The sequence below is a fragment of the Staurois parvus genome, unplaced genomic scaffold (genome assembly GCF_062004578.1).
Source record: "Staurois parvus isolate SC_StPar_1 unplaced genomic scaffold, SC_StPar_1.0 ptg000395l, whole genome shotgun sequence".
In the NCBI taxonomy this organism is placed as follows: domain Eukaryota; kingdom Metazoa; phylum Chordata; class Amphibia; order Anura; family Ranidae; genus Staurois; species Staurois parvus.
This window is the reverse complement of record NW_028318191.1, coordinates 3,169,480-3,183,155: the sequence shown is the minus strand read 5'-3', so window position 1 is coordinate 3,183,155 and position 13,676 is coordinate 3,169,480. Positions and strand designations below refer to the sequence as shown.

The following is a 13,676-nucleotide window of genomic DNA, read 5'->3' as shown; positions in this document are numbered from 1 at the left end:
TGACTGAACAATTCTTACTAAATACTCCTTTGTCTGTCTGAACCCAGGGTGACAGAGGTGTCGGGCGGCTTGCAAGGTCAGGGCAACCTTTGGGGGCCTGTGTCCTACAGTGGCCCTCACGAGGGCCGCTCTACACTGAATTGAGGACAGATAAGTTCAATACTTTAAGGAGGACTGGGGAATTTTTTTTCAACTTATGTCTGGGAATGGGAACCTAACATAATTTTTAGTGGACTTCAGTAGACTTTCCTTAGAACTTTCCCATTACATTAAGTATGCACTAATTTAGGATGTATGTATAGGCAAAATAAAACAAAAAATATATTCAGTGCATCTCTACAATGCGTACATTTTTCCTGTGTTTTCTTTCTTGATAAAAATGAGTTTATAACATCCTGTTCACTAGTACCTCTGCTACAATCAAATCTCAGAAAGTATTATTAACCCTGCCCAGCTCTGTGGATTACAGCACATCTCCCTCCTATGCAGCAGGTAATTGAAAAATCTGAGAAAAAAAATGCAGCCATCACATCTAAGGTCTGCATATCTTCAATAAATTACATTTTGTTCTTCATTCTCTGTTGCTTTTTCTAATAAGAATAAACCTTGGGGCAACACAAGCTTATCTGTTTATGATCACTTTACTCCCATTCTGTTTAAATGCCTTTGATCCAATGAATACTTACATAAAAACTATAATGCTTTTTCATCAATGGTGGTTTGATTTGTTAACTTTAGAAATTTGCAAACTGGTGATTTATATCCCTATTTTGTATTATTTATATAAGGTCTCTTTTAGCTAAATGTTCAATACAAGGTCCACCAGAATTCACAAAACATTGTGGGTTTTTAAAAATCTTTTTAGGGGACACAGCAGTGGGGAGTCAAGGAGTAGTTGCTTCTCTGATTTAGTGTGTGAATTGGAGCTTTTACCATTGAGCTGTATAAACAAATGCATTTTCCTGCAAAGTGTGGAAAGCCAATTGCTAGCAGAACATACAAATGCCAAATATTCATATTTAATATTGAATATATACCCAATCATTAAAAAAAGAGATATATTAAACAAAATATTTTATTAGTCCTAAAAGTAATAAATCATTAAAAATACATTTAAAATTACTATACATTTAAATTAGTGCAGACTTTCCATCCAGGTGAGAAGAATATCAAGCTCTCTGAGTGCTTTTGTTACAGCTTCATGAAGATTTAACTGAAAAAAGAAAAACATACATTTAATAATTTAAAATGTAAAAGTCATGAACTATTATCAGTAAAATATGCTGAGATAAGTATGGACACTGCCTGGTTTTTCAACCTCCAGAAAAACTCTAGCTGCCTGGTTGTCTCTGTCCTCAAAAACTTCTGATTCAGTGGCCTGAAAGAAGCTTAGAGATCAGGAAAGTCAGAATGATAGTATAATTCCATACTTGTTCTGAATACACGAAAGCTAGTGGAACAGCAATACAGCCATGCAAATAGAATTTTTAGAAGGAGAGGTCAGTAAAACCACCCTCCATTTTTCCTCAATATAAATTTGCATAAAACAAGAAAATAAGAAATAAACATAGTAATGTAAGGTAATGCTGTTCATTTTACAAAATCAGATCAAGCCAAACTTTTACATTTCAATTAAATTTCAAATGAAAGTATTATTATTTACATGAAAGGAATGATTGTCACATAAGAAAAACAATTTTAATACTAAATTCTAGTAAAAATAAAATGTGACCATTGCAGTGGGGATCACGCCTCAGCGCTGCAAGTGATAAATGCTTGTCTCTGTCAAAAAGCAGCTATAATTGTTCTATTCCTTGAACCCACAGGATTCCTCCCAATTGCATGACTGTTCCCTCAAAGTCTCTTATTTTTCCCGCTCCCTCAGCCACAGAAATTCTGATGGCACCATGTACAATGCACGACCAGCAGTCCTGCATTGTAAGTGATGACATCAAGGGCCCACCTACAACCCAGAGTATCGGAGAGAGGAGAAGAGTGCTGGCTACTGGGATAGCAAGGGATAAAGTAACAATAACTAATTTTCTATTCGCAATGAACAAAAGAAATTTCTCTACTGCAAAGGTCAACATGATACCATCATTTGGGCTACAGTATTTTTAAATTGCAGATGGGGGAATCTATCCCAAAGTGCAATTGTATTCTGCTGGCAGCGAGCCTTCTCTGATGATTCTCAGAGAATATTGATTATTCATTCAGGAAAGACCTCACAGGTGAGTTGCACACAAGCTGATCTAAAGAATTTACTTCTGTACAACCAGGGTGCCTATATATGGATCGAAATTTATTTGGTCCCTGCTGAACCGGCCAAATTTTGATCTATGTATGGCCAACTTAATACCAGTATATCAATTTGCTTATCAGGTTAGAGGTGAGTATTTTATGGTAATGCCTAGAAAAGCCAGGTAACTAATAAAAAACGTTCACCTTTTTAAAATTACGTTCTATGATTTCCAGTTTCTTCATAGTCATAGTGCTAGTCTTGCAATCATTGCTGAATTGCTAAGGAAAAAAACATATTTTTGAAGATTGTTACTTTCATAAAACATAAAAATATTTCTGCTGCAGAGATGTCAAAGAAACTGCCCACATTATTAGAGGAATATCTTTCCATTAACATTATAGTCAGTTACAGAGCTTTGTAAAGGTACACATGGACATAATATGATAAATGCTCATTCCAGAGGACAATGGTAGGTTAAGGAAATGTTTGCGTCTATAGACTACCACATTTTATGTAGACATGCCATTCACAACTAATCTGAACAGAGAAATCAGTTGATCAGCTGGGATGAACTTTCTAATAATTGCTACTGTTGTCCTTGGATAAGGCTGACAATGGTGGTGTTTGCACAGGCTATAAACATTAATTTCTGGTTTCTGGGATTGTGCATGTTTAAACCTCAATTGTCATGAGTGATCATATGGCTATTGGATCTTCTGTTAACCATCTTAAGTCTATGAGCACCCTCAAGAGGGCAAGATGGAGATGTGCAAGCAAATAACTAAAGCAAAGTACCAAATTGACAGGCAAGAACAGAATAATTAACAAACTGAACATGAAAAGATGACACCTAGGAGCAGTTTTGGCAGCAGTATTGGCAGGCAACAAAGGAAAAGTAGAATCCAGGAGAAACATTTTTTTTCCCAAATACTGTTCGAATGCACTGAAAAAGATTTGTATATCGCAATCACTATTTATGCTACTTTTCTCATAAATTCCTAATTAGCAGGAACATCAAACCTACTTCTGGTTCTTTAAGATAAATATAGATAACAGTAACCACGGTACTAGTTGTTTAAGAGCAGAGATGGAAACAGGACATACAGTATACCTGTAGCAACCTTTAAAGAAATTCCTCAACGTAGACATTAAAAATACATACTAGAGGACAACTATTTGTATATGCATATTTTTAGAGCTCAAATGTCAGTGAAAATAGGGATCTTGGACCTGTCACCCACATATAATGATACCTAGGGTTTCCACCTCATCCCTTTAAAACTGAACACATATTAATTACTCAGGTTCTGAGACTAATTTACCCCTGGTTCACATCTGTGCGGGTGGTGCCACTGCGGAACCGCACAAAAATCTGTGCAGCCGCACCAACGCACAGAGGAATGCAGACCTGTGGGCAGGTGCCATTAATTCTAATGGTACGCCGTCTGCACTAGAATCGCAACCGTGCTGGGAACTAAGTTTCCCGCGTGGGCTGCATTTTCCGAAAAAAGTGCAGGGACTTCTTCCATGTGTGTCCTGGGACACGGGAGTCCATTCAAATGAATGGGCTCTCGGGCCCACAGGGCACGCAGGAACGCGGAGATGTGAAACTAGTCTTAATGCAGATAAGGCACTAAGTGAGTTTAATTACCACCTTAGTCAGCCACAGAACCTGTGTCATTAATATATGTTCGGTTTTCAAAGGATGAGGTGGCAACGTATAACAGCAGATACTATACAATTGTAACACCAATTAACAAGTGCAAAACAAAAAAAATAAGCAGTGCTAAATAACCAATGATCACATATCATACAGATTACATATAAAGTTCATATATAAAGTCCTCCTTAATCCAAATAATTGAATTAATCCAGTGCATAAAGATTTAATGTTTGATTCTTCCAATCGTATAAATATGCTTCAGTGTATTCCATCACCGTGTGTAATCAACAATAAAGGTATCTTACCAAATTTGTTGGACCATAGCCTTTTCCCCCAAAGACGTTGTTTACGAAGAAACATGTAGAGCGTGGCTTAAACGTGATGACATCACGCAGGCTAGTCGGTTGGAGCCGATGTTTTTTGTAAGTATCAGCTTGCTTATTTTCATCTGTTTGATTACAAGCGAATTTGCTATTTATATCCTGTTGACCAGGGGCGGACTGACCATTCGGAAACTCGGGCACTGCCGAGGGCCCCGGAGTCAGTAGGGGGCCCCATGAGATGCCCCTGGTACCTTTTTCATAGGCTTTTTTGAGTTTGGGCAAGGACACAGGGGCCCCATGATCCCCTATTGCCCGGGGGCCCCATGAGTTGTCAGTCCACCCCTGCTGTTGACTTTATACTTTAGTCCACTAAAGGATTTTTTTAAAACCTGCTACAATATGGAAGTGTTTATGTTTCTTTCAACCATGAACTACTTTGAATGGGAGTGTGCTGATCTGCAGATCTTATGAAAAGAGTGGTGGAAGGTGTATGACCCAAAAGCGATGACAATTTATAATTTTACGGTCCAACAAATTTTGTAAGAGGCCTTTATTGTTGATTACACGCGGTGTTGGAATACACTGAAGCATAGTGGAAGAATCATACATTTAATCTTTATGCATTGGATTAATTCAATTATTTGGATTAAGGCGGACTTTATATATAGACTTTATATATAACCTGTGTGATATGTGATGATTGGTTATTTAGCACTCCTTATTTTTTCATTTTGAATTTAACAACAATTCACACCTTTAGCTACTTAATTGCCACTCACAGATTGGCACCATGGGAATGGATTATGTAATTACAGTCATTTCACAAACATGCACATTTCCCATCTTGTTCAACAATCAACATCTGCCTTGCCACATTCCATGGTGATTAGATTAAGGTTACCGTTTTTACCCGAGTTCTCCATGTGGCTATAAATGCTGGGCTATATGCCTAACACTCAATAAAACTGTACAAGCTGCTGTGAACATCTTCAGCATGACAGAACTAATAAGGTTTAACGTACTAAGTACTATTAGCTAGACCATAACTTGGATAAAAGGTCTGTAGTTCAAAAAGTGCTAATGCGTCACAATCTTGCAGCAAGCATTTACAGTATGTATTTTTGTGGGCAATACAAATGTATTGCCCACAAAAAATAGCTTGTAGGTACTTTTAAAAGAACACAAATAAAATAAATATGAAGGAAAGTTTTTTTCTCTATTAATTGTGTTTAGTACTAACATTTTTCAGATGTCTTTTTAAATGAACTATAACTAAATATTAGTTATTGATATTTTCTATTTGCAACTTGCAGCCAATCAAAATTGAACTTTAAGCAGTTTCTGTGCTTTCTGAAGGTTGTTTCTAACAGCTTTTATGCTAAAAACACACAGATAAAATCAGAAGAGGAACAATTTCTATACTGTTCTGTCAACAAGGATTGGACCATTGTCTATTCTATTAGAAATCCCAGCATGCTTTGCTACCTTAAAGTGACTTAAAGCAGAGTTCCAGCCTTTTTCTTTTCTCCACTTCTCCACTGAAAGGCAGTGGTCTCCCTCTTCACATCCCGTTTTGGCAATATATATATATATATATATATTTATTCCTAAATGCCTTTTATCGATAATTTGTGTCTCCACTTCCGGTCCTGGTTATCATCAGCATTCCCTAGGGCTTCTGGCATATTGGTGTCATCTATCACAGCAGTCCTAGGGAATGCCTGGTACCGAAATCTCGCATTATTATGAGATCGGAAGTTACACAATCGCGGGGATTTCTTCACACTGCACAGGCATGAGAAAGTGCCTTCTTCACACTGCGCAAGCCCAAGAAAGTGTTGCGCATTCTTTACACTGCGCAGGCGTGAGAACAGGAAGTTCATGCTGGGTAGCCAGCTGCACAATTTCCCAGAAGAATGTCCGAGCGGGATTCAGGTTTGCATACTTAAGATGACAGCGTTCACCATATGAGGGTGCAGTAAGTATTTTCTTTTTTTATAAGAAAAGCAAAGGATTATAAGTACAGGTGATCTCAACTTGCATTGCATAAGCTGCCACTCTCCAGTGGGTGCCTTTAGAAAAACAAATAATTAAACGGCTGAAACTGTGCTTTAAAATAGATTTTCACTTCAAAATAAAATTATTACTAATCCTTTTCTGCCCACTTCCTCTAACATAGTTGCTTTTTTGGGGGGGGCATATCCCATTTTTTGTGACCGGTACCCACTCCCACTTCAACAATTCTCCCCTAGGCGAGAAATTCCTCAGCTTGGCATGGAGTCCCCCACCTGCAACCTCCTGGGACACGGCCCATATCCAAGATGGCAGGTGATGGAGAGCCAAAGACTGGTAAAGAATCAGTACTGAGAAAGACAGTGGGTTTTCCTTCATGCATCCTATGTGCAGCTCCTAACCCCAGCCCCCCCAATACTTACCTGAGCCTGATCTCGATCCAGTGATGTGCATGAGAACAGCAGCTCTCTCCCTCTTCATTGGCTCACAGCCATTGGCTCTCACTGCTTGTCACTTACAGCCAGTGAGGAGGGGGTAGGGCTGAGCTGTGTGTCTATGGGAGAACAGGGCTCGGGAGAAAACACGCACGAGTGCCTCCATAGGAAGCAGCTTGCTATGGGGGCACTCAGCAGGAGGAAGCAGCCAGAAGTGTTGGCAGGGAACCAAGAAGAGGAGGTTTGAAAATGCTTTGTGTAAAACCATTGCAAAGAGCAGGTGAGTGTGACATGCTTGTTATTTTAAAAAAAACAACCTTTAATATCACATTAATTCGAACCCCGGCTACCCCTTTCCCCACCAAGCCCCCTAATCTGGTATTTCTTTCACTTCCACTCTTAGTGATAGCAGTACAATGGACAGATAGTGAGGGTAAATCTTGTAATGGGGGACACAAACAGCAATAAAAATCTGATAGAAGCTCTAATCCCTCTCCACTCTACACAAAACTAAAAAAAAAACAATGTTTTGCCTTTAGTTATACTTTATTTATTGTTAAGGAGATGTAGTAAAAGAAAACGTTTAGTACTTACACAAGGAACTTTACTGAGTGCACAAACAGAGTTTGCAATCTTGCTAGCGCTGGCCTGAATATACATATCCAACAAAGAATCATGTTTGAAGACATTGGTCATATAAAAATGAAGAATTCTTTGCAGGAAACAGCATTGATCAGATGGCTAGAAAGACACAATGATGACACATTATGATCACCAAGATGGATAAAAATGTAAATAGGTTTCAATATTTCGTCCAGCAGAGGGCAATATAAAGACAAAAATGCCAAATATTTTTGTGCTCATGCTCACAAACATGCACAGTACTGGTAGCAGCATGATTTAGATATGTTAGTTGTGATACTCTATGATATGATGATAGCAAAATTATACACAAAAAGTGGAGTTTAATTGTTTTAATTGCTTAGAATTTTTTTGCTCTATGTTATTCTCTCTTATTTCAATGGTGGAGAAGGATCTGGGAGTTCTGGTAGATCACAAGGTTAATAATGGCATGCAATGCTAAGATGCGGTTTCTAAACCGAGCAAAATCCTCTCTTGTATTAAAAGAGGTATAGACTCCAGAGAGAGAGATATCACATTGCCCCGGTACAAATCATTAGTTATACCTCATCTGGAATATGCAGTTCAGGTTTGGGCACCAATTCACAAAAAGAACATTGGGGAACTGGAGAAAGTACAGAGAAAGGCAACCAAACTGGTAAGAGGCATGGAGGAGATCAGCTATGAGGAAAGATTAAAGGAACTGAATTTATTATCTCTTGAGAAGAGGAGATTAAGGGGGGATATGATCAACATTTATAAATACATCAGTGGTTCATATATTGAACTCGGTGTAGAGTTATTCACCCTGAGGTCATCACAGAGGACAAGGGGGCACTCTTTACATCTGGAGGAAAAGAGATTTAATCTACAAACATGGAAAGGTTTCTTCAAAGTAAGAGCTGTGAAAATGTGGAATAGACTTCCTCAAGAGTTGGTTCTGACCAGCTCAGTGGATTGCTTCAAAAAAGGCCTGGATTCTTTCTTAGATACACGGAATATAACTGGATACTAACATTTATAGGTAAAGTTGATCCAGGGAATATCAGATTGCCTCTCAGGGGATCAGGATGGATTTTTTTCCCCTGCAGGAGCAAATTGGATCGTGCTTTGCTGGGTTTTTTTGCCTTCCTCTGGATCAACTGTGGGTATAGGATTATAACTTTTTTTTTTAATGGTTGAACTGGATGGACTTTTGTCTTTTTTAAGCCAGACAAACTATGTAGCTTTGGTGTTATGCAGTTAGGACTAAAAGTGACACTAAACTCTGGTTCAAAAAAAGTATTATATTCAGGCAGGACAGATCCTTTACATAGTATTTTGGAGGACAACCTAGCATCTTTTGTATTGAACAGGGGGAGGAAACTACCCCTCTTTTTTATTCCCAATTGTATTTGTTGACAACTTACTGTTGCATTTCTTGTTATGTTCTTCGTTATATTGTAAAATCCTTAAATATTTCAATAAAACATTACGGGACAAAAAAATCAGGTATGTATTCTTAACTCAAAATCTTCTATTGCTTTCACCCCCCTCCAAATCTACAAATTACTTTTTCCTGGCACCACCATGGCAGCATACTACCACATGTATGCTACCACATGTATGCTGCCATGGATTGGCACCAGGAAAAGAAAATTACAGTAAGTATTTAATACAATTTTCCATTTTCCTGGTGCCAACATGGCAGCATGCATGCTGTTGCATACATGTGGCAGTATGCTGCCATGGATTGGTGCCAGCAAAGGAATATTGCATATTTGACACAATTTTCTGGTTTTTTTGCTGTTATGATCTGACTTCAAGTTAGATGGTGGCTACCTTCGATCTCCATGGTCCCACTGTATGCAGGAATGTAGCCACCCTCTCTTGCTTGCTCTATGATGGACTGGGCATAGAAGAGCCTAACTCTAGCTAACATGCACTGCTCATTCCAGTGAAGGGGAAAGGGAGTTTGTTGGGAGCTCACAGTGAAAGTTATAAGAAGGCAGAAAAAAGCAAGCTGTGACATGAACAATTGTGATGTGCAAAAGGCAGCAGTTTGCTTGTAAGCCATTGAGATATACTTTTTGTCAGTTTAGAGCAGTGGTTCATAAACTGTGGCCTCTTTTGCTTTGTTGTAGAATGTGCTGCCATTGGTGGAAGTTCACATTGGGTTGATGATTTGCCAATTGGACCATGCAAGAACTATGGGTGTTGCATGCATGGTAACAACATCCCTAAAGTAGAATTCCTGGATAATCTTAACTAATCTTAAAAACACTCCCTCCCCCATCCTAACACCTATACTAACTAGCCTGTGGAAGAAAGATGTATATACTGTACATTCCTATTTTCAGACCACTCTGGTCCAGTCAGCTGATCTCCCCCGATAGCTGCAGGGGAATTGAGAGAGCACTTGAAAACGGCTGGTAATTGTTAAGCGGAGACGTCACCCATAGGCTCCCATATCCCACCCATTGTCAGTAATCCCTCCTCTCCCCTGCAGTCAGCACTGGCAGTCACAGAGAGTGGGCCACATGAGCAGAACGTCCCGAAAATAGGTAAGTATGTGTATCTTTCTTCCGCAGGTTAGTTAGTATGGGTGTTAGGTGGGGGGAGGGAAGACTTTTATGATTACTTAAGATTATCCAGAAAATCTACTTTAATGACACCACAAGGGTAAAGAATTCTTTCTTTGAACCACTTCTGTGTTATTAAGGGTGCAAACTATGAATTGGGAGCCTGAAAAATGCTAGGGAGGAACCCAGTGTTGGCAATGTTTTACCCAGACATTTTGTGTAGAATGGACAAATACATACCTTCCAACTCTCCCTTAGTTGGTAGGACTGTCCCTCTTTTGGAAACAAGTCCTTCTTTCTGTCTGTCCTCCTCAGTTGTCCCTCTTTTTTGTTTGTACAGATATCTATAAAAATGTACTATTCAACTACTAAGAGTATTATCCTATTTTTCATCCTGTCTCTTAAAAAAAACTGAATTCTGGGCAAAAAAAAAGTTTTCATTAATTCCTCGTTTTTGTGTAGGGGAGAGATGAAAGGAAATAGACTTACCTGATTCTCCCCACACAAAACCGTTCTCTGCAGTTCCTACACCACCACACACAAGGTGTCTTGAGTCATGACATCGTCAAACCCAGAGCAGGCTCCATAGTGCTCCACCCCACACAAGACCTGTCCCTACGGCTCCTATACCCACGTGCTCTAGCAGTCTTTAGCCCACAACAGGATCCATAGACTTGCTCGGAAAGTGGGGACGGCAGGAACAATCCACCACTCGATTGTGGGGGAGTGCCATTTGCCAATGGAGTGGAGGATCAGGTGAGTATAAAGCTTTCTCCTTTCCCCTGGACAAAACAAGAACTTAACCCTTGCAGTGTGAGCACAGCCACACGGCAAGGGAAATAATTTTTATTTGCCCGGAGTTGGGCTTTATTTTTTTGTCTTGTTTGCTATTTTGAAAAGCAAGTATAAAGGCAAAGCAATGGTGGAAAAAAACATTTGTGGGTATAACATAATATTTTTGGCATATACATTCTTAATGACCTGCATAACTGAGGGTGTGGGAGGGGTGCTTCCATTGCCTAAATACATTTTGCTAGCAGCTGCCCCTCTCATCTCAGAAAGTTTGGAGGCATTCAAATGGCATGTTGGATGTAGTTGTCAGAGACATTAGGATAGAATTTGTTGGTTGGTTGGTTGGTTGGTTGGTTGGTTGGTTAATTGGGGGACAGTAATAACTTATATGTGCTGGTACAGTTGCAGGAAACCATTCTAAACAATGATAAAAAGTAATAAGAACACAGGAAGGGGTGCAGAAAAATATGAGAATAATTACAAAACAGAGTATGTAAAACCAGATGATACAGAGAAAAAGTTGAGGTACTACAGGAAGTGGCAACAAAGTGCTGAGTCGCTGAAAGGAGAGAGTTAATAGAATGCAATAGACTGATATGCATCTTTAGATTTTATGTTTATAGGATAAAATATCTGTACACAGATATACAGTAGGTGGTAAATCAATCTGTGACTTCTGTATGGTCATCAGACCATAGCAAACATGTGGGGAGTCAAAAAGACTGCCAAAATTCCCTTTTAGATGGTATAGTTTTATAAGCTCTGTTGTAAGACAAATCACACAACGTTAGCCATTATATCAGTTGTACAATCCTGCCGTTCAATCATAGGTTAATATTCCTCTAGTAACATAGACACAAATAATCTGTAGACTGTTTACTCTGTAGACTTTGCTCATTTGAAGTGCAACCGTACAGAAGTGCAGCAGGACAAAAGTGCATAGTTTGAACAGCAGTAGCTGGATACAGTGAGGTTAAGTTGTTTCTAAATTCTTTACAGTATTTCTAGTTGCTTTTCTTAAATTGTTTACTTTTTATAAAACAAACAAAAAACAACCCCCCCAGAAAAAAAAAAAATACAAAAAAAAAAAAACGGGCAGACTTGACGGACCACTCGGTCTTTTTCTGCTGTCACTTTTCTATGTTTCTAAATTCCCTGGCAACATTATTCAAAGCATTATTTTACAGAATTTCTATATTCTTGATGTCTCTGGAAATGTCCTTATATTATAGACATACTCAAGTCATAAGACCTGGGCAGTCATAAGATGATAACACAGCAATACGTTTACAGAGTTTGAAACGAGCCCAGACATATACCACTATGAAAACAACTCTAAAATGGGTGACACAGTTACAAGAGGGAGGTAACCAGGTGATTGAGCAAGGGTCATCCAAATACTCCCTATGCCATTGGTTAAGAGCAATTGAAAAGTTAGTTTATGTGCAGAAGAATACTTACGGGAATGTTTTCTAAGGTGGACTTCTCTAGTGTCTGGGTATGAATAAATTTATCTTGAGATTGCTGAAGAAGAAAAATTGTGTGATTACTGTCATGGGGATGAAATTTCATTCACCAGCACTTGACATAAGGAACTAAAGCAAGGTTTGTAAATGATACTTACAACTGAAGAGCGTATTGTATTATAAATGTCTCTAATTTCAATAATTTGGTCTGATGTTGGAGATACTTCACATATAGGTACGGACAGAACCCTGGACATAGCAATATTAATATACATCACAAACACAGAGGCAATGCTCAGCAAATATCTCTTCATTTTTGCGAATTCAATCTCACCCTAAGGAAATAACAGCAATTAATATTTTTTTATGATTTCCATATATTGTAGTAATATTTATTTGCTTTATCAGTATAATTAAGACAGAATTTAACTAGAAAAAAAAGCACTGAAGCTAAAATGTAAAACCACACTGATAGCTTAGTTAGCAGCAAAGTGGTCTTTGCAGCATTGTAACCTAGGATTGAGCTAGACCAGTTGGAAGCCAAACATCATATATAATAGTGGTATTACTGCTGCTATTATTCAGTATATAACAGCTTCCCCTTGTCAGTGATTGTTAAGGACACCAGTGAGTGAAGCCTTACCAAACAGTGACATCAACAGCCCCATTCACTTACATAGCGGGGAATCTCCTTCAGGTCTGGTAGGAATGCAGACCCTTCAGGACTGATATGGATTTTAAGGAGAAAACCCATGCAAAAATAAGAAAAAAAAGTGTGAGGTCTTTGCCAAAGATTCATACCAGACCATTATTCAAGCATGAAGCCTAGCAGGCCAGGAAGGGGGGGGGGGGGGTGAAGTGCTCCTCCCACCACCCAAATTATACCAGGCCATATAATGCCAAGCAGGAGACCCTGTCCCTTTTTTATATCATCTGTCTGCCCAACCTGCCATTCAATAGGGGAGAAGCGATGAGTGGTAGTGGTTGACAGGTTGTTCCTTTCAACGGATCTGCAAAAGGACCCACATGCTGGCTGACATATGCTATCTGCATTCGGAGCATATGTCAGTCTACATGTGGGTGCTTTAAGCAAACCTTGATGCACAGCTGCATACAGCTGCCTATTCACATTTATCTCAATGGGTGGCTGTACACAGCAGCAGCGGGTCCCAGGAGAGGCATTACACAAGCTTTGCATGGACCTTATATGACCATGTGCATGAAGTCTAAACATTAACTAAAGGCCAAACTTTTTTTAGTTTTGGAAAACATGGAAAGGATTAGAACCCCTGTCAGATTTGTATTGCTGTCTGTGCCCTGTTAGGGAGATTAATCCTCTCTTATTGTCCTGTTTACTATTATCACCAAAAGTGAAAAAAAAATCCCAAATTGTGGGTTATCACCAGAACAGGAGGGGAAATCATCCAATGTGTGACATTAGCTCAGTTGACCCTGGTGATAGAAGAAATTTCCTCTAACTTCCTGTTTTAGATATGAGACAAAAAGTTAAAGGAAATCTCCCTTATGAGACACAGATGACAAAAAAATAAAACTTACAAGA

The 13,676-nt window shown here is 38.9% G+C and overlaps 1 protein-coding gene across 1 annotated transcript; it reads right to left on the bottom strand.

The window, feature by feature from the left end:
* Positions 1–1,135: 1,135 nt before the first annotated feature.
* Positions 1,136–12,429, bottom strand: LOC149455370 (interleukin-20-like). The gene is made up of 4 exons (XM_089686338.1): positions 12,274–12,429; positions 12,111–12,173; positions 7,270–7,416; positions 1,136–1,213 (listed from the first exon to the last, which is right to left on the bottom strand). Exons 1-4 carry the CDS (start codon positions 12,427–12,429, stop codon positions 1,136–1,138), a joined length of 444 nt encoding a protein of 147 aa, XP_089542464.1.
* Positions 12,430–13,676: the final 1,247 nt, after the last annotated feature.